The sequence below is a fragment of the Colobus angolensis genome, unplaced genomic scaffold (assembly GCF_000951035.1).
Source record: "Colobus angolensis palliatus isolate OR3802 unplaced genomic scaffold, Cang.pa_1.0 Scaffold148, whole genome shotgun sequence".
Lineage (NCBI taxonomy): Eukaryota > Metazoa > Chordata > Mammalia > Primates > Cercopithecidae > Colobus > Colobus angolensis.
Window position 1 is genome coordinate 5,899,639 of NW_012114577.1, and position 16,899 is coordinate 5,916,537.

Here is a 16,899-nt window from a genome sequence, read left to right on the forward strand (position 1 = left end):
GAAGGAGGAGTGTTTGCATTCCTTTTATTCTTCATTCCTGGCCTTCACATTGCTTTTGGATTTGAGTGAACATTTTTTTTGAATGTGACATTTTATAAATTTGACTTTTTTGCAGAAACCTGGGGCTGAACCTCCCGAAGAAGATGAAGGCACTAAGAGAGTTGATCCCCTGCATCAGCTGATCCTTCTGTTTAGTCGGACAGCTTTAACAGAGAAATGGTATGGTTGGAAGGGTTCCTATGAGACATAGGAGGAACAAATAAAGAAACCCGTATCTGAGTATTCTGTGCCATGTGTTCATGTTTGAAGTTCATCTTGATGTTGTTAGGAGAGAGAATTGTTCAAAGATAACAATCAGCCTGGCCTGTACCTAGGGATGAACACTCATCCAATTGTAGGCTTTAGCAACTACCTACTAGCTCTAGTTTTTCTTAACAACTTTGTAATTAATGATGTAGTTGATTCTGATTGTTCTTATGAAATGGTTTTTCTCCTTATCACAAACAGCCTTTATAAATAAAACAAAAGAAGCAAAGCAAATTCCAGTGCCGCAAGTATATGGAGACCAATGGTGACCCCAAAATTTTCTGGGTAGATAGTGTCTCCATTGTGCAGTGGGTCTTACGAAACCTCTAGAGGTTAAGTGAGCCATCACCTCGACTTGGAGGTATCTCTGAGATCGATTTCAAGGGCATTGCCCATTTTTCTTGTCTTCTGCAGCCTTAGTCATATGAATTCACCAAAGCCACAAAGGGCAAACCTCTGTGAAGTTATATAAGAAATGCACTGGTTAGCCTGATCGTCAAAATGTGCTCAGCATCTGTCATTATGGAGGGCAATGCATACATTGGCTGTGCAGATGCGACGTAGCAGAGGCTAGAGTACCTTTATCTGCTGCCCTGCAATGGGAAAGAAAGCCAGTGTTGCCCCAGGCCTTTCCCATTCTCTGTAGAATTTGGGGTGTAATTTAATTATAAACTCATATGCACATGAATCTCCTCAGAAGAGTTCATTTGACCTCTTTGCATGCCATAATAATGTACATTTCTCCCTCTTAGCTAATGTGATCCATCCTTTCTCTCACTATTTCTCTCTCTCTTATTATTTCCTAACTAACAAAATCATCTCATTCCTAAGCATAGAGCAACTCTCTGCATTGTCAGGTAATGAGGTATTTCTCATAAGTGAATTTTTCTCATGGCTGAAGTTTAAAACTGCTGAAATAACTTTGCAAATTTTAGGTATATTTTTGGTGGAAACTTTTCTTCACATAGTCATGGTTTCCATGCTTCTCAAAAGAGAAGATAATAAACATATTTTAACCTTTCTTAATTTTTAGGAATCATTGTTATGACCATCTTGTTTTTTAATTGTCACATCGTAGTTTGGGGAATCTTTCCATCGAATGTCAAATTTCACTTCTGTCAAAAGCCCCCACCTCATTTAAGTTTACTTTTTTCAAGTTTTGTAGTCTGAAGAAAATTAAAATTATTACATGTGTTTGTAAACCAAAAGACAGTTTGTTTTGTGAAAATTGAAGGCTGGTTCTGTAAGGTAAGATGGGACAGCTATTTAGGATCCCCAGGATCTTTGCTTTCTGATTTCAGGATATTTCTGAATATCCTAATATTGTCTAAGTTTTGTGTTCATTTAATTTTAATACGGTATACTTGTTAGAAAAAGAACAAAGGTTATTTTATACAGTGATGATACGTTTGCATGTGCCTAGCCTTCTGCCTAAGCACTGATATTTTCTTCTTGTTTTCCCCAGCAAACTGGAGGAAGATTTTTTATATATGGCCTATGCAGATATTATGGCAAAGGTAAATACGTATCCTTCTTGATTTTCATGTTTAATTTTAATAAAGGGAAATAGCTTTCATCTGAAAAGGATAAGAATCTGTGTATTTGATTAATTTCAACTTTGTGTTTGTAGCATGAATCTCTGTTCTAAATTCCTTGGCAGGTCATCATTGTTTCCTACTTAAACATTTTATTTATGAGGAGCCATAACTTTTTCTAAACATTCATTCATTCAACAAATATTTGCTGGACATCAATATATTGGAGATAACATGTGAAGAAGAAAGAAGGGCACAAACTACACCTTCGTGGAGTTTTTTGTCTGATGGGGAAGACAACATTAAAGCAAATGGTTGTAGAATAACCCTGATGAATTTAATGGTAGACAAATGTATCAGTCCATTTTTACACTGCTAGAGATGATCTAAGTATACAGAAGGATGTGTGTAGGTTGCGTGCAAATACTATGCCGTTAGTCAGAGACTTGAGCATCCTTGGATTTTGATATCCCAAGTAAAGTTACCCATGGAGGGCCAACTGTATGTTTACAGAAACATAAAACTGTATGTTTAAAGTAACGTAAAAATATATACCATGAAAGCAAAGTTTCACGAAATTTTACTCTTCCTGTGAGCAATGTAGTCTGAAATTTTCCATTCTATTTAAACAGAGAGTTGTTTTTATTTTATCATGAATCACTAAGTTGTTTTTACGTCTGATTGATGAGCTGAAACACCTACTTCAATAAACACTGGGTTAAAAGATAAAAGGATAGGACTGGGCACAGTGGCTCACGCCTGTAATCCCAACACTTTGGGAGGCTGAGGCGGGCGGATCATTTGAGATCAGGAGTTTGAGAGCAGACTGGCCAACACGGTGAAACTCCGTCTCTACTAAAAATACAAAAATTAGCCTGGCATGGTGGTGCATGCCTGTAATCCCAGCTCCTCAGGAGGCTGAGGCAGGAGAATTGCTTGAACCTGGGAGGCGGAAGGTTGCAGTGAGCCGATACTGCACCACTGCACGCCAGCCTGGGCGATGGAGTGAGAGTCCATCTCAAAAAAAAAAAAGATAAAGGGATAAAAGATACAAAGGGAAGAAGGGAAGGCTGCCAGGATAATGAGAGGTTGGAAATGTTTCCTTTTAAGGTCATTTGCTCTCTCTGAAGACAAAAGTACAGTCATCCGCTGACACCAAAGTGTTTGGTAGAGTCTATGGAGGAAGGCTGGAGGAGAGAGAGAAGCACTGAAAGACATATCGTGGCAATTGGCCTGGCACATGGGCTAGAAATTAAAATGGGACTCGCAGACTGTGTGGGAAGCCTGGTTTATTTTAGGCTGTTGTCTATGAATTTGTAGCAGTCATGCTCCCCCTGGCTGTGTGAGGACAACTAGCAATTCTCAGAACCAAAAGCAAATTCTGAGAAGCCAGGAAGTTAGATTCATCAAGGGTGAAGATTTCTGTCAGAGTCTTGTTGAGAACAGCAGATCAAAGCAGGTTTGTATACTGCTAGGAGGTGGCTTGTTAGGAAATGAAGAAAGAGGGAGGTGAGAAAGAGCCGTAGAGCAGCCCCAGGCCTGGGTGTTCTTTGCAGCTGAAGAATCGAAGTGGGCTGAACAGGTAGAAGCTTCTGGTTGGAGAACAGATAGAAGCTCTTGATTTGAGAATAGGTTGTTTCTGATTGTTAGAGTTCTTCCTTGTGAGTGAAATTGAATTTGCCTCCATGTTGATTTTGTTGGATCCTGAAGCTAAATCTAGTTTCTTTTGACAGATGGTCAAATATTTGAGGAGGCCTATCTTGTTGACTCTTTACCTCAAGATTTTCCCCTTCATAATTAACTAATCATATTCCTTTTATTGTTTAATGTAACTCAGGGATGTCCAGCTTGCACCACTCAGTTTGTTACACTCTGCACATTCTCCATTATATTCATATGTGCCACCCAGAAGTTAATCAAAGACGGTATTCCAGTTATGACCTCACCTGTGTAGTGTGTATGGGGACTGTACCCTCACTTACTCTGTCTTAGGATCTTTTACATTGGCCATCAATGGCAAGAATGCATTAAATTTTTAGCCAGATCACATCAGCTACCCTGTATTGGATTGTTGATTTTTAATTTTTTAATTAAGTGTATGTCATCATTTCTCTAATTCAAGTCAGACCGTTTCCCCAGGCTGAAATCTTTTTAACATTTGGTTCTGTTACCCACTGTTACCTCTTTCCATTTATATTAACCACAAGCTTAATAAGTATGAGTGGTTTCTCTGTTTAAGTTTTTGGTAAGCAGCTGATATTTTTATACCCTTTCCCAGACTGGTTAACCTACCTTATTTTTAATTCATCTAAACATACTTTTATAAAACTCATATTTCTCATCTCCTTTCATGAGATACTTAAAGAAATCAAGATGTTACTGTGACTGCTTAAAGTTGAATTCTAACTTTGGTAAAACTGCCAAAGATGGATGAGTTTTCCTCAATTATTTGCTTGATAACCATTTTAGACTATTATTGATTACTAATATCAAACTTCCTAGCAGGTAGTTTTTGGAAGTTGTCTTTCCTCATTTTAAAAATTAGCATCCCAGTTTTCTGGAACTTTCTGTTGGTCTTCATGGTTTCTCAGTTTACCAACAGTCATTCTGCATCCATGGATGTTACTTTTGCTTTGAGTCTTGAAACTTGAGACTTGAACTCACTTTAAGAGACTCTTGTATGTATCTTCCTCCACCACTGCAGTTCCCTTGGAAGGCGTCATATATATCTTACTTAGGTTTTTGTTTTTCAGGTTTCATTGTTTTTTAAGCTTAGGAACACAGAGTTGGGTTAATCATAACTCTGGATTCATGATACACACTCATTGTTCGTCCACTAGTGTCTACTTTTTAAAAAGTTACTTAGTCATTTCTAATAATGTAGTAACTACCCGTATACCCACCCACGACAAGAAACAACCTAGAGAATTTACATGTTATTCTGTGGGCTTCTCATTAACCCATACCCTGTCTCCCCACACAAAGAAACCATCATTCTAAACTTTGTGCTCAAGATGCTCTTACTTTTCTTTTCATATAGTTTTCATTTATTTATATGTAGATAACTTTTCATATATTTATGTATATAATTTAAATTGTTACTGACTTTTAAAAGGGTAGTATGCTGTGTATAATCTTTTGGACTCTACTTCTTGGATTAATAGTGTTTTCTAAGATTCCTCCATACTTTTGTGTGCTGTTGGAGTTCATTTGTTTTTGTTGTTGCATTGTCCATTTACCTTTTTTGTTGATAGACTTTTGTATTACCTCTATGTTTTTGCTGATGAGAACAGGGATTGAATGCCTATTCTTATCCATTTCACCTATTTTGCAAGAGCTACAGGGTGTACAATGTTGCTACTGTTTTGAGTTTCCAGCTACTGTTTTGAGCATCCCTTTCCTCCTAGTTCTACTCCTCCTCTGACTAACTTTTTAAAAATATTTAAGATACACGTTGTTGTTCCCAGGGTTCCATTCTTTCTTGGTTAAAAGTATAAAATGCTGCGGTCACATTCTTATGAGTTTCTCTCTTCTGTCTCACCCATGAGCTCTCTGTTAGTCAGATTTAAATCCACACTGAATGTTTCTGGGTTTTGATTCCTTAGTCTTCTATGGAGTTATCAAATCAGAAAGTCAAAGGAATTCATGAAATATACTTCTCTGGCAGAATGAAAATTTCAGCAGATACCAACAAGCTGAAGAGGCCTCATTAATCCGTTATGCATTCGTGTTGCCAGTTTTGAATTCTGTTGTGGATACCTGAATGGTTTGAAGTATCCTCCGTTTTATTTTTTTCTTCTAAATTGTTTATTCCGCGCCTACCCCTTTATGTATTTAGGTTATTCGCCTTTTCCTTCCTGGCAAAGGAATGACTCTTCCTTGTCTAGAACTTAGCATTCTGATCCAGAAAGCCAAATCCTGCTACAGGGCTGTCTAATATAACTTCCCATTTGCTTAGCATTGCCATCTATGTCACATGGATGCCATTTGCTATTGAAGAACATATCTTTTGTTCCAGTAAATCCTTCTGTTTCTCTACAGTATATTCAAAAGCTGCTAGAAATCTGATAACCATTTGTTTGTGATCTTAGCATATTCTCAAGCTAATTAGAAGTATAAAGTAGTTCCTATAGGTTTGATGAATTTGTAATATATAGTCTCTACACCAGGTAAATTCAGGTTTAATAGTTTTTAAAAATCACAGATTTTTAACTTCATTAGGATCAAATCTCATTAAATTTTCCTTGGAAGATTTTTTAAAAAACAGTTAAAAATATTTTATTTCAAAATACTTTTTTATAAACTTTTTTTTTCAGCTACTGCTTTAAATGGATCATTCGTTTGTACAAAAGCAAACATGGCTTACGAGTTTTATAACTTAAAAACATATCATTATAATCCCAAATAATAATTTTTCTGAATGTATTCTTTATCTCAAACCTTGTGTTTCTCATATGTTTCTGAAGGTCATGAAATTTTTATAGAAGCTTATGTCTTTGAGAAAACGTAAAATTTCATATACTTGAGACATTTTATATTAGTATTCTAATTTGCATAGAGAGTAAGCATGCTTGTTATCTGATAAAATTCCTATACTTCTTACTCCTATTTACTAATGTACATTACTAATCATTGGAAATAATGGGAGACATTAGAATAGGTAGGTCTTAAGGAGCAGCTAAGCAAAATTGCTCTGTTTTCCACATTAGATGTACAGTATGTATTGATGGAAGACTGCAGATTTGCCTTCCAAATCTGTTTTGCTAAAGTTCTCATGAGTTCTTATTTTTTTAAATCCTGGCTAACTAATAACATGTAATAACATATAACGAATAACTAATAACAGAGTAACAGAAACTCAAAGTAGAACATTTCCTGCTTTCTGAGTGAATCATTGACATCTTTGCTTTCGTGATGAAACATGCAGTTTGACATCTTAACCAGACAGTGAAACTGTCCTAGGCCTGCGTCCCCACCTTTATTTCCTCCTTTGCAAACTATGCTCATGTGCCTATCATTATAAACAGAAAGGGTGGTGCTCAGTGTGTATTTGTTGAATGAATGAAAGAATATGACAAACCTTTTAGAATTTATCATGGAGTGGTTGGAAGGGTCACATTGTTTACCTTCCCTTCCATCCCCAGTTCATCTCCATGCCCAGAGTACTGTGTCTAATTGAATTAAAAGTATTTTTATGATTTGTAGCTTATATTTCATTATCTGCCTTCGTACACCCCGTGGAAACACTGAATGCTTACCAAGCGGAAGAATACATATAAGGGTTGGAACAATCTAAATTTTATGAGCTGTAGGCTTCTTCCTACTATGGCTATTGGTTAATGACCAATTTCTTTTGGTCACTATTATATTGCAGACCATAACAATAAATAAGCTGAGATTTATTAAAAGCATATTATTTTTCAGACTCTTTTTTCTTTATTTTATTTTTTTGAGATCGAGTCTCATTCTGTCACCCAGGCTGGAATACAATGGCACGATCTTGGCTCACTGCAGCTTCCACCTCCCAGGTTCACGCCTTTCTCCTGCCTCAGCCTTCCGAGTAGCTGTCATTACAGGCACCCGCCACCACACCCAGCTAATTTTTGTATTTTTAGTAGAGACAGGGTTTCACCATGTTGTTCAGGATGGTCTTGAACTCCTGACCTCAGGTGATCCGCCCATCTCAGCCTCCCAAAGTGCTGGGATTACAGGGGTGAGCCACCTTTCCCGGCCTAATTTTAATTAATGGTTATTATATCTGCCTGTATTCATGCATTGCAATGGCAGCATAAAAAAAAAAGAGAGAGAAACAATCCTTTTAAGGTTTGCAGTTTGGTTTGAATGAGGCCAACGTATGAATAAGTAGCAGATGTAGTATGATATGGACCTCGTAGTTATCTCTGTTACCTATAAAATATGTAATCTAATATTTTAGTTTTGTAAAAGCACTATATATAATTTTCTTTCATGTCATGAATTCATTGATTATGTCATCTAAGTATTCTATCTGACACACATTTAAACAAGGTTGACGATAATACAAATGATTTGCTCTTCTATGTCAAATGTTCTTTTGCACTATCTAAAATCTCAACATATTCCTGTCCCCCCCTTTTTTTTTTTTTTTACATGTACAGAGTTGTCATGATGAGGAAGATGATGACGGTGAAGAGGAAGTGAAGAGTTTTGAAGTAAGATGGATCTTTCTGGATTTGCCTTTTTTCTATCTTGAAACATTGTTTCATAGCTTATAACTGACATTTATGTTTCTTGCTTCATGGCTTATTGCAGCTTATTGTGTCAAGGAACTGCATGTCAGAGCTGGATGGACAAACCTGAGTCCTAACATTTGCTGAAGTTAAGACCAAGGATCGTAGAATAGTTAAATAATATAATGAAGCCCATATGTTCAGAATGAGTGTTCCTGAGAACCCTCAGAGATGAGACGGCTTCAAATTGTTCTCATCTCAGTGATGTCGTGGTCTGGAATTTCCAACAGACGTGAGGAAAAGGTTTATTGAAGAACAACATGACATCAAGTTTTTCATCAAACCCTTGGTTTGATATTTTTTCCTGAATAGAAGTCTTAAAGATTTGGCCTTAAAGACTTCTGCCCAATTAGATCACTCATTCCATGTACATATGCAGATAGTGGCACACAACGCAGTTTGCTTGCATGAGGTAGGAGTCCATATATCCCTAGGACTGTATTACGATTATTTTCTCAAATGCTCTCAGCTTTTAAATGTCCTATATAATTTGAAATGCTGCTTAATGTTACTTAGCCCAAAGGAAAGTTCTTGGTATTTTCCCCATTTGCTTATACTATATTTTCATTTTTTATGAGGCAAAGCTAGTTGTTGCTAACTACCACTCTTTTTGTTTATTGGTTCTTTTTTTTTTTTTTTTAGAATTTTCATAAAGAAATTAAGTGCAGGGAAATAGAAATTAGATTCTTTTTCTTTTCCTTTTAATTTACATGTCTGGACTTTGAGCTAGAAGTCTGGAAATATATCAGTAGCCAGCAATGAGTCTTTAATTAAAGTGGACCCACAAAAACATATTAGCTAAAGAATAAGCTCAGAGCAGTGACCTTCCAGGATCCATTTGTTATGAGCATGTCTGCAGCATTGAAGTCAATGTGTCAAAAACATAAAAACAGTCTAATTTGAGAAACCCGTGACTATTGCTGGCTGAGAAAAATGCCATAAGATTAATTTCGGTATGATTTCTATAATCTTTTCTAATGTGTGTGTTTTCTATTCTCAAAGTCATCTTTATTGATAAGAAAGTGAGGTCAGTTAGAATGAGCTGTGAGCAGCAAATAATACTGTTTTTCTGAAGTGCACACCATTTATGGTCTATCCGTTGTCTTCAGAGCAATTGTTTATTGCTATTTTGCTTCTTGTCCTCATCCTTCCTTAAGGTCACAGGATCCCAACGCAGCAAGGTAAAACTACATATATGTGTGTATTTGTCTGGGTCTGAGTTTCGGTTTCTTGTGACATTTACCTTTGTTAGACCCAACATCTTGGATTCTTTTGTAAAAAGGAGGTCTTGAAAATCTTTCTACAAGTTTGTAGCTCCAATGCAATTGGTCTCTTCAGGATCCCTTCCTTTGACACAGGCTTATTCTTCTTGCAATTTATATGACTCATAATTTGAAGTTTTATCCTCCAGCTAGCTTTGAGCTGTATACTGTGCTGGGATAAAGGAGTCCAGCCCTTTAGATGACAAACTTTTTAAATCAGGGACTTCTCATTTTTGGTGCAGTGTTCTGACCTTATCCCTCTTGATGTTTTTTCAACCCTAGTTTTATTACTTGAAAACAGACATGATGAATGGTATTGCTGGTGAGATTGGAAAGAAGCCTGCTTTTCCATTGTGCTAGAAATCACTTCAATTAGTAACTGGAGATTATATTCCATGATTTCAATACTGATTTCATTATTGCATTAAAGGGAAGAACTAGATGACTATTTCTCTCTTAATATTTTGAATACTGGGAACATTTGCTAAAAGAAAACATTTTGATATAGAATTACAAAATTGCTTATGTTAATATGAACCTTGTTAAGCTTGCATTTTATTTTCATAAGGCTATTTAGTAGGAAAATCAATCATAAACGTTCTAGGAAGATGATAACCATAAAGACTTTTGTTTTTGTTTTTTGTTTTTGTTTTTTTTAAAAAAGAAAAAAAGAAAAGAAAAAGAAACCTTTTTAGGTGGCCGGGCACAGTGGCTCATGCTTGTAATCCCAGCACTTTGGGAGGCTGAGGCTGGTGGATCACTTGAGATCAGAAGTTCAAGCCTGGCCAACATGGTGAAACCCTATCTCTACTAAAAATACAAAAATTAGCCGGGCGTGGTAGTGCAAGCCTGTAATCCCAGCCACTCGGGAGGCTGAGGCAGGAGAATCACTTGAACCTGGGAGGAGGAGGAGGTTGCAGTGAGCCAAGATTGCTCCATTGCACTCCAGCCCGGGCGACAAGAGCGAAACTCTGCCTCAACAACAAAAAAGCTTTTTAGTTTGTAAGTGTAAACTATTCTACTTTGCCTTCTTTAAAAAAAAAAAAAAAAAGTGAAATATTTGCTGCCAAAATGAATTTTAGACTGTCCTGAAGAAACTATTTTAAAGTTTCTTTTTTTTTTTTTTTTGAGACAGAGTCTCACTGCGTCACTAGGCTGGAGTGCAGTGGCATGATCTCAGCTCACTGCAATCTCCGCCTCCCAGGTTCAACCCATTCCCCTGTTCCAGCCTCCCGAGTAGCTGGGACTACAGGACACGCCACCATGCCCGACTGATTTTTGTATTTTAGCAGAGATGGGGTTTCACCATGTCGGCCAGGGTGGTATTTATCTCCTGACCTCATGATCCACCTGTCTCGGCCTCCCAAAGTGCTGGGATTACAGGTGTGAGCCACCACACCCGGCCACTTTTTAATTTTTTTAACTCACTATTATAGTTGGAGGAATCTATTTTTCTTGTATCATCATCCTTGTAAATTTCAAAATGTAAATCATGTATATACTATCAGATGCAGCTCTGATCTAATGGATATAATGGTTAATGACATATAATGAGCCTAACACCCAATAATATATTATGGGCTTAAATAATAGATAAGAATGGATATAATAATAATTTGGTAGATTTTGATTTTTTTATCATTTATTGTTTCATATAAAATTTCTGCGAATTGTTGAGGGATGAAAACATGAAGGAATCACCTAACATCAAGTAAAGAACTGATTTCCTAAGTAGCATAAAAGTTAATGCCTCAAGAATGCGTTGATAGTTGGATGATGGGGCTGGATGATGGAGAAGGTGTTGCTAGCCAACAAAACCATTTTACCTTGAAAGAGGAATGCAGTTTCAGAGAGATCAGTTTGATAAATAGGGTCAAATTTAGTGACATTAGAAAGGTTCCTTATTCAGAAAAGAAGTCTGAAAGACAACTAGTGGTGGCATCTTAATATTTAGACACTAGGATTCAGGCCAGACTAAGGACAAGAAATCAAATGAGATATGGAGTGTGACTGGAGAGAAAGGGTTACCTTTGAACTTAGAACAGTGGACAAGTATTCCCATGATGGTAAAACCTGGCAATTAATTCCAAAACAGAGGATATAGACCAGCAGGTATGACTGTCTCAGCAAGAGGCAGGCTTTTGAAGTGCTGGGAATTGCCACACATTTATAGGTATAATGCAGGACACCAGATTTGGGGATTTGCACTTCCTAATGAGATTTTTTTTTTTAGTGATCTCCATCTGATTTGGGACTATAATTTACACCTAATTTATGTAACATGCTACTCTTAACAAAATACTGTGTAAGTGGTATGAAATAATACAAAGTTGAGAAACAGAGATATATCTAATTAATTCCCTATAAAGATACTCTTCCCTGAGATCGACTGTGTGATACCAACAAAACCACTGAAAAATGTATTGTTTATAAATGTAGTAATCTACCATACTTTTTACATTGAGATGTCTATTTGACGTAATTGAGACATGGTCTAATAGTGGAGTTATTCACATAAGTTACAAATATGAAAGGCTATTAGTCAGTTTCAATAATTCTTATAATGAATTATATCAGATAAGTTTGGAAATAACACAAAGTGTGTGGTAATTGAATTCTATCCCTATAGCTGGTTAAATATTAATATTTGCTATAGTTTCTATTTAAATTCTTTCCCTGTAAAGTATTCCATAAAGTCACTGAGAAGAGAAACAAAGTAGGTAAAAAGAAAAGTGGTATTATAGGGAAATTTTCCATGAAGAATGCAGTAAAGCTCAAAAAACATGGAAAACAAGGAAAGAGGAATGACTTGCCAGCTCGTTTCTTCTTCCATCACATATATGTATTATTGATATGATCCTGTTAAATTAAAACTTGCCTGATTTAACCTGATTACAAAATTCCCTCTTTCATCTGTAATACATGTAAATATGCTTTTCCTATAACTACTTATTAAATAACTTTATTGCATATTTAGTTAATTATTTTTTAGGTTTGGAGCAACTTCTGTATCAAAAGCATTAAAAAGGAGAGTTAAATCTTATAAAGAGGCTGACATTAATTGAAAGGGAAGAAATGTTTTACCAGTTACCTGAAAACATAATTATTGGAGTTGAATGCTAGATTTAACTTTTTAATTTTTCTAAGGCAAATAACAATAAACAATAATGTTTCAAGTCAAATAACATCATTTTCCTGAGCATTATGGGTTTTTCTCACCTAGATCAACAAAGAGCTTTGATACTGCAGTAGACATTTATTAACTGATTTTATAAAAAACTCAGAAACATTCTTTAGATGGATACTTCTTTTATTGCTCTTCTCTAAAATCTGAGCATATAGCATTAAATAATAATTTAGTGAAAGCATTTCTTTAGAATATTAAGGAACTATAATATAGATTTCTTGTTTACTGCCAAATCTAAATCAATGACAGTGAAGCTTAGGTAAGCAAGAGGAATGGAGTGTTAACTCATCTTCCAGGCCATCTTTCTCAAATATTAGGCAAACTGCATCTTCCTTTTGGCGAATGCCCAATTTCTAATTCACAGATGAATTATCTGATGAGTCTGAAGTCCTATTTTTCTGTACTATTGATTAAAGAGAATTTCTTATGTGTTAAATTCTAAATATGCCTATGGCAGAGTTGGTAATTCTGTAATAAATACTTAGGAAACCAGCATATTCTCTCAGATGGACCTGAGACACAAACAAAATATTGTCATACCTGATAACATACTCAAACCAATACCCAGCTCGTATCCCACGGTATGTGCCGTTAAGTATGGAAGAACCAATTTAGGTCCAAAATGTTTTAAGGATTGATATTATGTAGCACTACCCCCACGATAAAAAATTTTTGTCTGGCCCATCTGTGAATCTAATTTTTAATAGAATACAATGTTTTGGTAATGCTACAAGAATGAATTGGCTGTAAGATATACTGCCCCCCATGGCTACATAATTTGAACTTTGAATGGGTTTATTTGGTGCTTTTCATAGTAACACAGCATTTTAAATTAAAAAGTCTTCCTGAATCTTAGCAAAGAGAATTTTTAAATGCATAAAAATGGAAGATATAGCTATGGATATAAAATATTGAAACAATTATTCCATATATCAAGAAAATTTATAATTCTTTAGTTCCTACTGCAGGAGGTATATGGTATCCAAAATATGGACTAAAGCATTAAGAGTTGCTTTTCATACTATTGAATCATAGAGGGGAAGAGGGAAGGAATTTTGATGGCCAGTGTCCTCCAGTACTCACTCTGATTGCTGCAGTCTGCCAACTACATTTTTATACAATAAAATTACGTATCTCAAGTAATCATCTCGTGTCTTAGCTCAGATTTCCTAGAAAACACGGGCAAAAGCTTATGTGCTAACGCTTTACTGGGGGAAGGGGTGTTACAATCCCAGGGAATTAAGAGTTAGGGAAATAGAGAAACGATACAGGGAATGAGGCAGGGCAAATAGAAGACCGAGTGTTCCTGAGCTGGTCATAGCCGTTGAGCAGTTCAGCTTCTTGCTCAGTTGTGTGGGATGCCTCCTGAGAGACCATACGTGTTACAGAACAGAACAGTGCCTCCTGGGGAAGGAGGATGGGCACTTCATATGCAGGTTCCTTACATCTCCTGTCACTTACTGGTCACAGAGGGTTAATTTCATTATACTTTCTGCTGATATTAACCAATTCTTCCAGGCAACCCATGGGGAAGCCAGAACCACCTTGAGTACAGCCTGTTGAGTGTCCAGGCACCACAGTCTCTCCTTATCCATTAACATGGGGTCTCCTTGGTGAGTGGTAATGATGGTAGCAGCTGGCTTTCATAAGCACACAGTGTGGTGGCAGTCATTTCTAGGGCCATTCTGGCTCAGAAGCAAGGCAAGTAGCCAAGGCTTAGAGAGAAGGGCATAGGTTGGAGTGGGGATCCTGCCTTGATACAAGGAAGACTCCCAGAAAGCACAGCCCCCTGTGTTGTATACAGTAATTCATGCATATGAGTATGTGGACCCAAATAGCAGTCTGTGTAGGAGACATACAGCTGGCCCTCTGTATTTGTGGTTTCCACATCCTAGGATTCAACCAACTACAGATTTAAATATTCGAAAAACAGATTTGCTTCTTTACCCGACAAGTACAGACTTTTTTCCCTTGTCACTCTTCCCGAAACAATACAGCATAACAACTGTTTACATAGCATTTACATTTTGTATTAGGCATTATAAGGGATCTAGAGATTATTTAAAGCAGACAGGAGGACGTACGTAGGTTATGTGCAAACACTATATCATTTTATATAAGGGTCAGACGTTAATATCTGTAGGATGTCCTGGAACATGTATCGACATATATACTTGTGCGCTTTTCATATGCACAGTAATTTAACTTCATGTGTTGTCATTTAAAAAATAATCTCAGTTGAAGCTTATACACGAGCAGATTATGTACGGTAAATGGAAGGCAGCAGACTCATTAAGAGCGGACACTCAGATGGACTTCCTGTGTTTGAATCCCAGCTTGAACATCTAGCTGTGTGAGCAGAAGCCTCAATTTTTCTATCTATAAAATGGATCTAATTATAGTATCTACTTCACAGGGTTGTGATGAGGACTAAATTAGACAATATATATAAGGCACTCAGAACATTGACTGTCACATAACCATCCCTAAATATTTGCTGTTATTATTATAATTAATCAACTTCACTTTCTCTGCTAAAAAAAAGTCAGGGAAGCCCATAGATAAACTTCTACAGTGTGGTGAACATAAACCACACAACACAGGAGACCTGAATTATCAGCCCGGTGCCGTGTGACCTCAGCCTCTCTGTTTCTCAGCTTTCTGTTCTTTGAACAAAGAGCTTTGAACTAGATGTTCTCAGGTGTCAAGTCCACCTTTAACAGTTGTGTAGTTTGCTATCAGGTATAAATTCTCTTCATTTTTAAGGGCAATTTCGCAGTTCCTCTAATTGCATAAGTATTGATGAAAGCATGCAAGTTTTTATCACTTTTTATCGTTTGTGGAAGATTGAAAAAGAAAATAAACTCCATGTGTTTTAGAACAGGAATGTGACAACAGAAATGTTTTATAGAAAATAACGTCAGCCAGGCATGGTGGATCATGCCTGTAATCCCAGCACTTTGGGGGGCCGAGGTGAGTGGATCACCTGAGGTCAGGTGTTCAACACCAGCCCGGGCAACATGGTAAAATCCCATCTCTACTAAAAATACAAAAATTAGCTGGGCATGGTGGTGGGGGCCTGTAATCCCAGCTACTCGGGAGGCCGAGGCACAAGAATAGCTTGAACCCAAGAGGCAGAGGTTGCAGTGAGCCAAGATTGTACCATTGCACTCCAGGCTGGGCAGCAGAGTGAGACTCCATCTCAAAAAAAAAAAAAAGAAAATAATGTCTTCTGTACATACATACGTATCCCACCTTTTCCTAGTTTAGTATTTAAAGAATCACAGAATTACACATAACACAGTAAGCTAAAGGGGGGAAAAAAAAAAACTATTGAAAGACAAACAGTAGGGCCTTCCCGGAATAGGTTCATCTAGAAACCCATGCCATGGAGTCTTGTCAGGTTAATGTGGATTGACAGAATATCTGACTCCAGGCTTTCTAGGAGCCAATGGGAAATTACATACACTTAACATAAATTACATGAAATGACATAAATGTAAATTACATAAGTATAGAAGCCAACATGAAATTACATAAATGTAATAATATTTAATAATATAGTGAACTTTATGTGATTATATAATATTCATAAATTTCATAAAGTTCATTATAAATATCAATATCATTAAATATATGTAATATATAAAACATATTAGGAATATTAAATATAATAATATTTAAAATGTAGTCTTCCTGACTGGAAAAAACAAATTTCTAAAGTTAAAATTCAATAGCATTTTTTCCCCTGAGGATGACAAAAAATGTCCTCAACAATTCAGTTAACATCATTTTTTGACAATTTATGCAATAGAGTCCAGTTGTGCAGATGCTACCTGGAATAGCGTAAAATGGGTACCAAGTATCTGGAAGAATTGAAGAAATACACATGTGCCACCTTTTCAGATAGTCTCCAGAAAAATCCTCTTCCCAGCTAGACAGATAATTCTTGGCAGGGGATTTGGGACTGTGTCAAATACTTAGAGCACAGCTGTTTCTCAAGAGTTGATCTGGGGTAGGGTTAATACCCATTCATGAAGACCTAGAATTACAGACACTAGAGCTTCTACAGTTGTGAGTTTTCAAAATTCAAGTAATGAGCTGCTGTGATCCAATCTATGATCAAAGTTATTCTGACTTCCCATTTTCCCACTAATTAGTCCACCACTCTGGCACCCTCATGACCTAACCAAAGCTTTGTATCCTTAGTGGCCCCAAGTTTTCTTCTTGTTCTTATTCTCTCTTTCATCAGGGTATCCTAGGAGTGAAAGAACTGCATAGTACTTGCTTTCTGTATTCAAGGCAGTATCCAGTGCTTTTTAAGGGTTAAACAAATAAGT

The 16,899-nt window shown here is 36.6% G+C and overlaps 1 protein-coding gene across 1 annotated transcript in view; it reads left to right on the forward strand.

Annotated features, from left to right (window-relative positions):
- The window catches only part of RYR2 (ryanodine receptor 2 (cardiac)), a 592,347-nt gene that overhangs the window by 494,063 nt on the left and 81,385 nt on the right, over positions 1-16,899 (forward strand). Inside the window, exons 80-83 of the mRNA XM_011935762.1 lie at positions 116-219; positions 1,772-1,823; positions 7,979-8,032; positions 9,268-9,291. Coding sequence (XP_011791152.1) covers positions 116-219; positions 1,772-1,823; positions 7,979-8,032; positions 9,268-9,291 — 234 coding nt within the window. The remainder of the gene's footprint in view (positions 1-115; positions 220-1,771; positions 1,824-7,978; positions 8,033-9,267; positions 9,292-16,899) is intronic.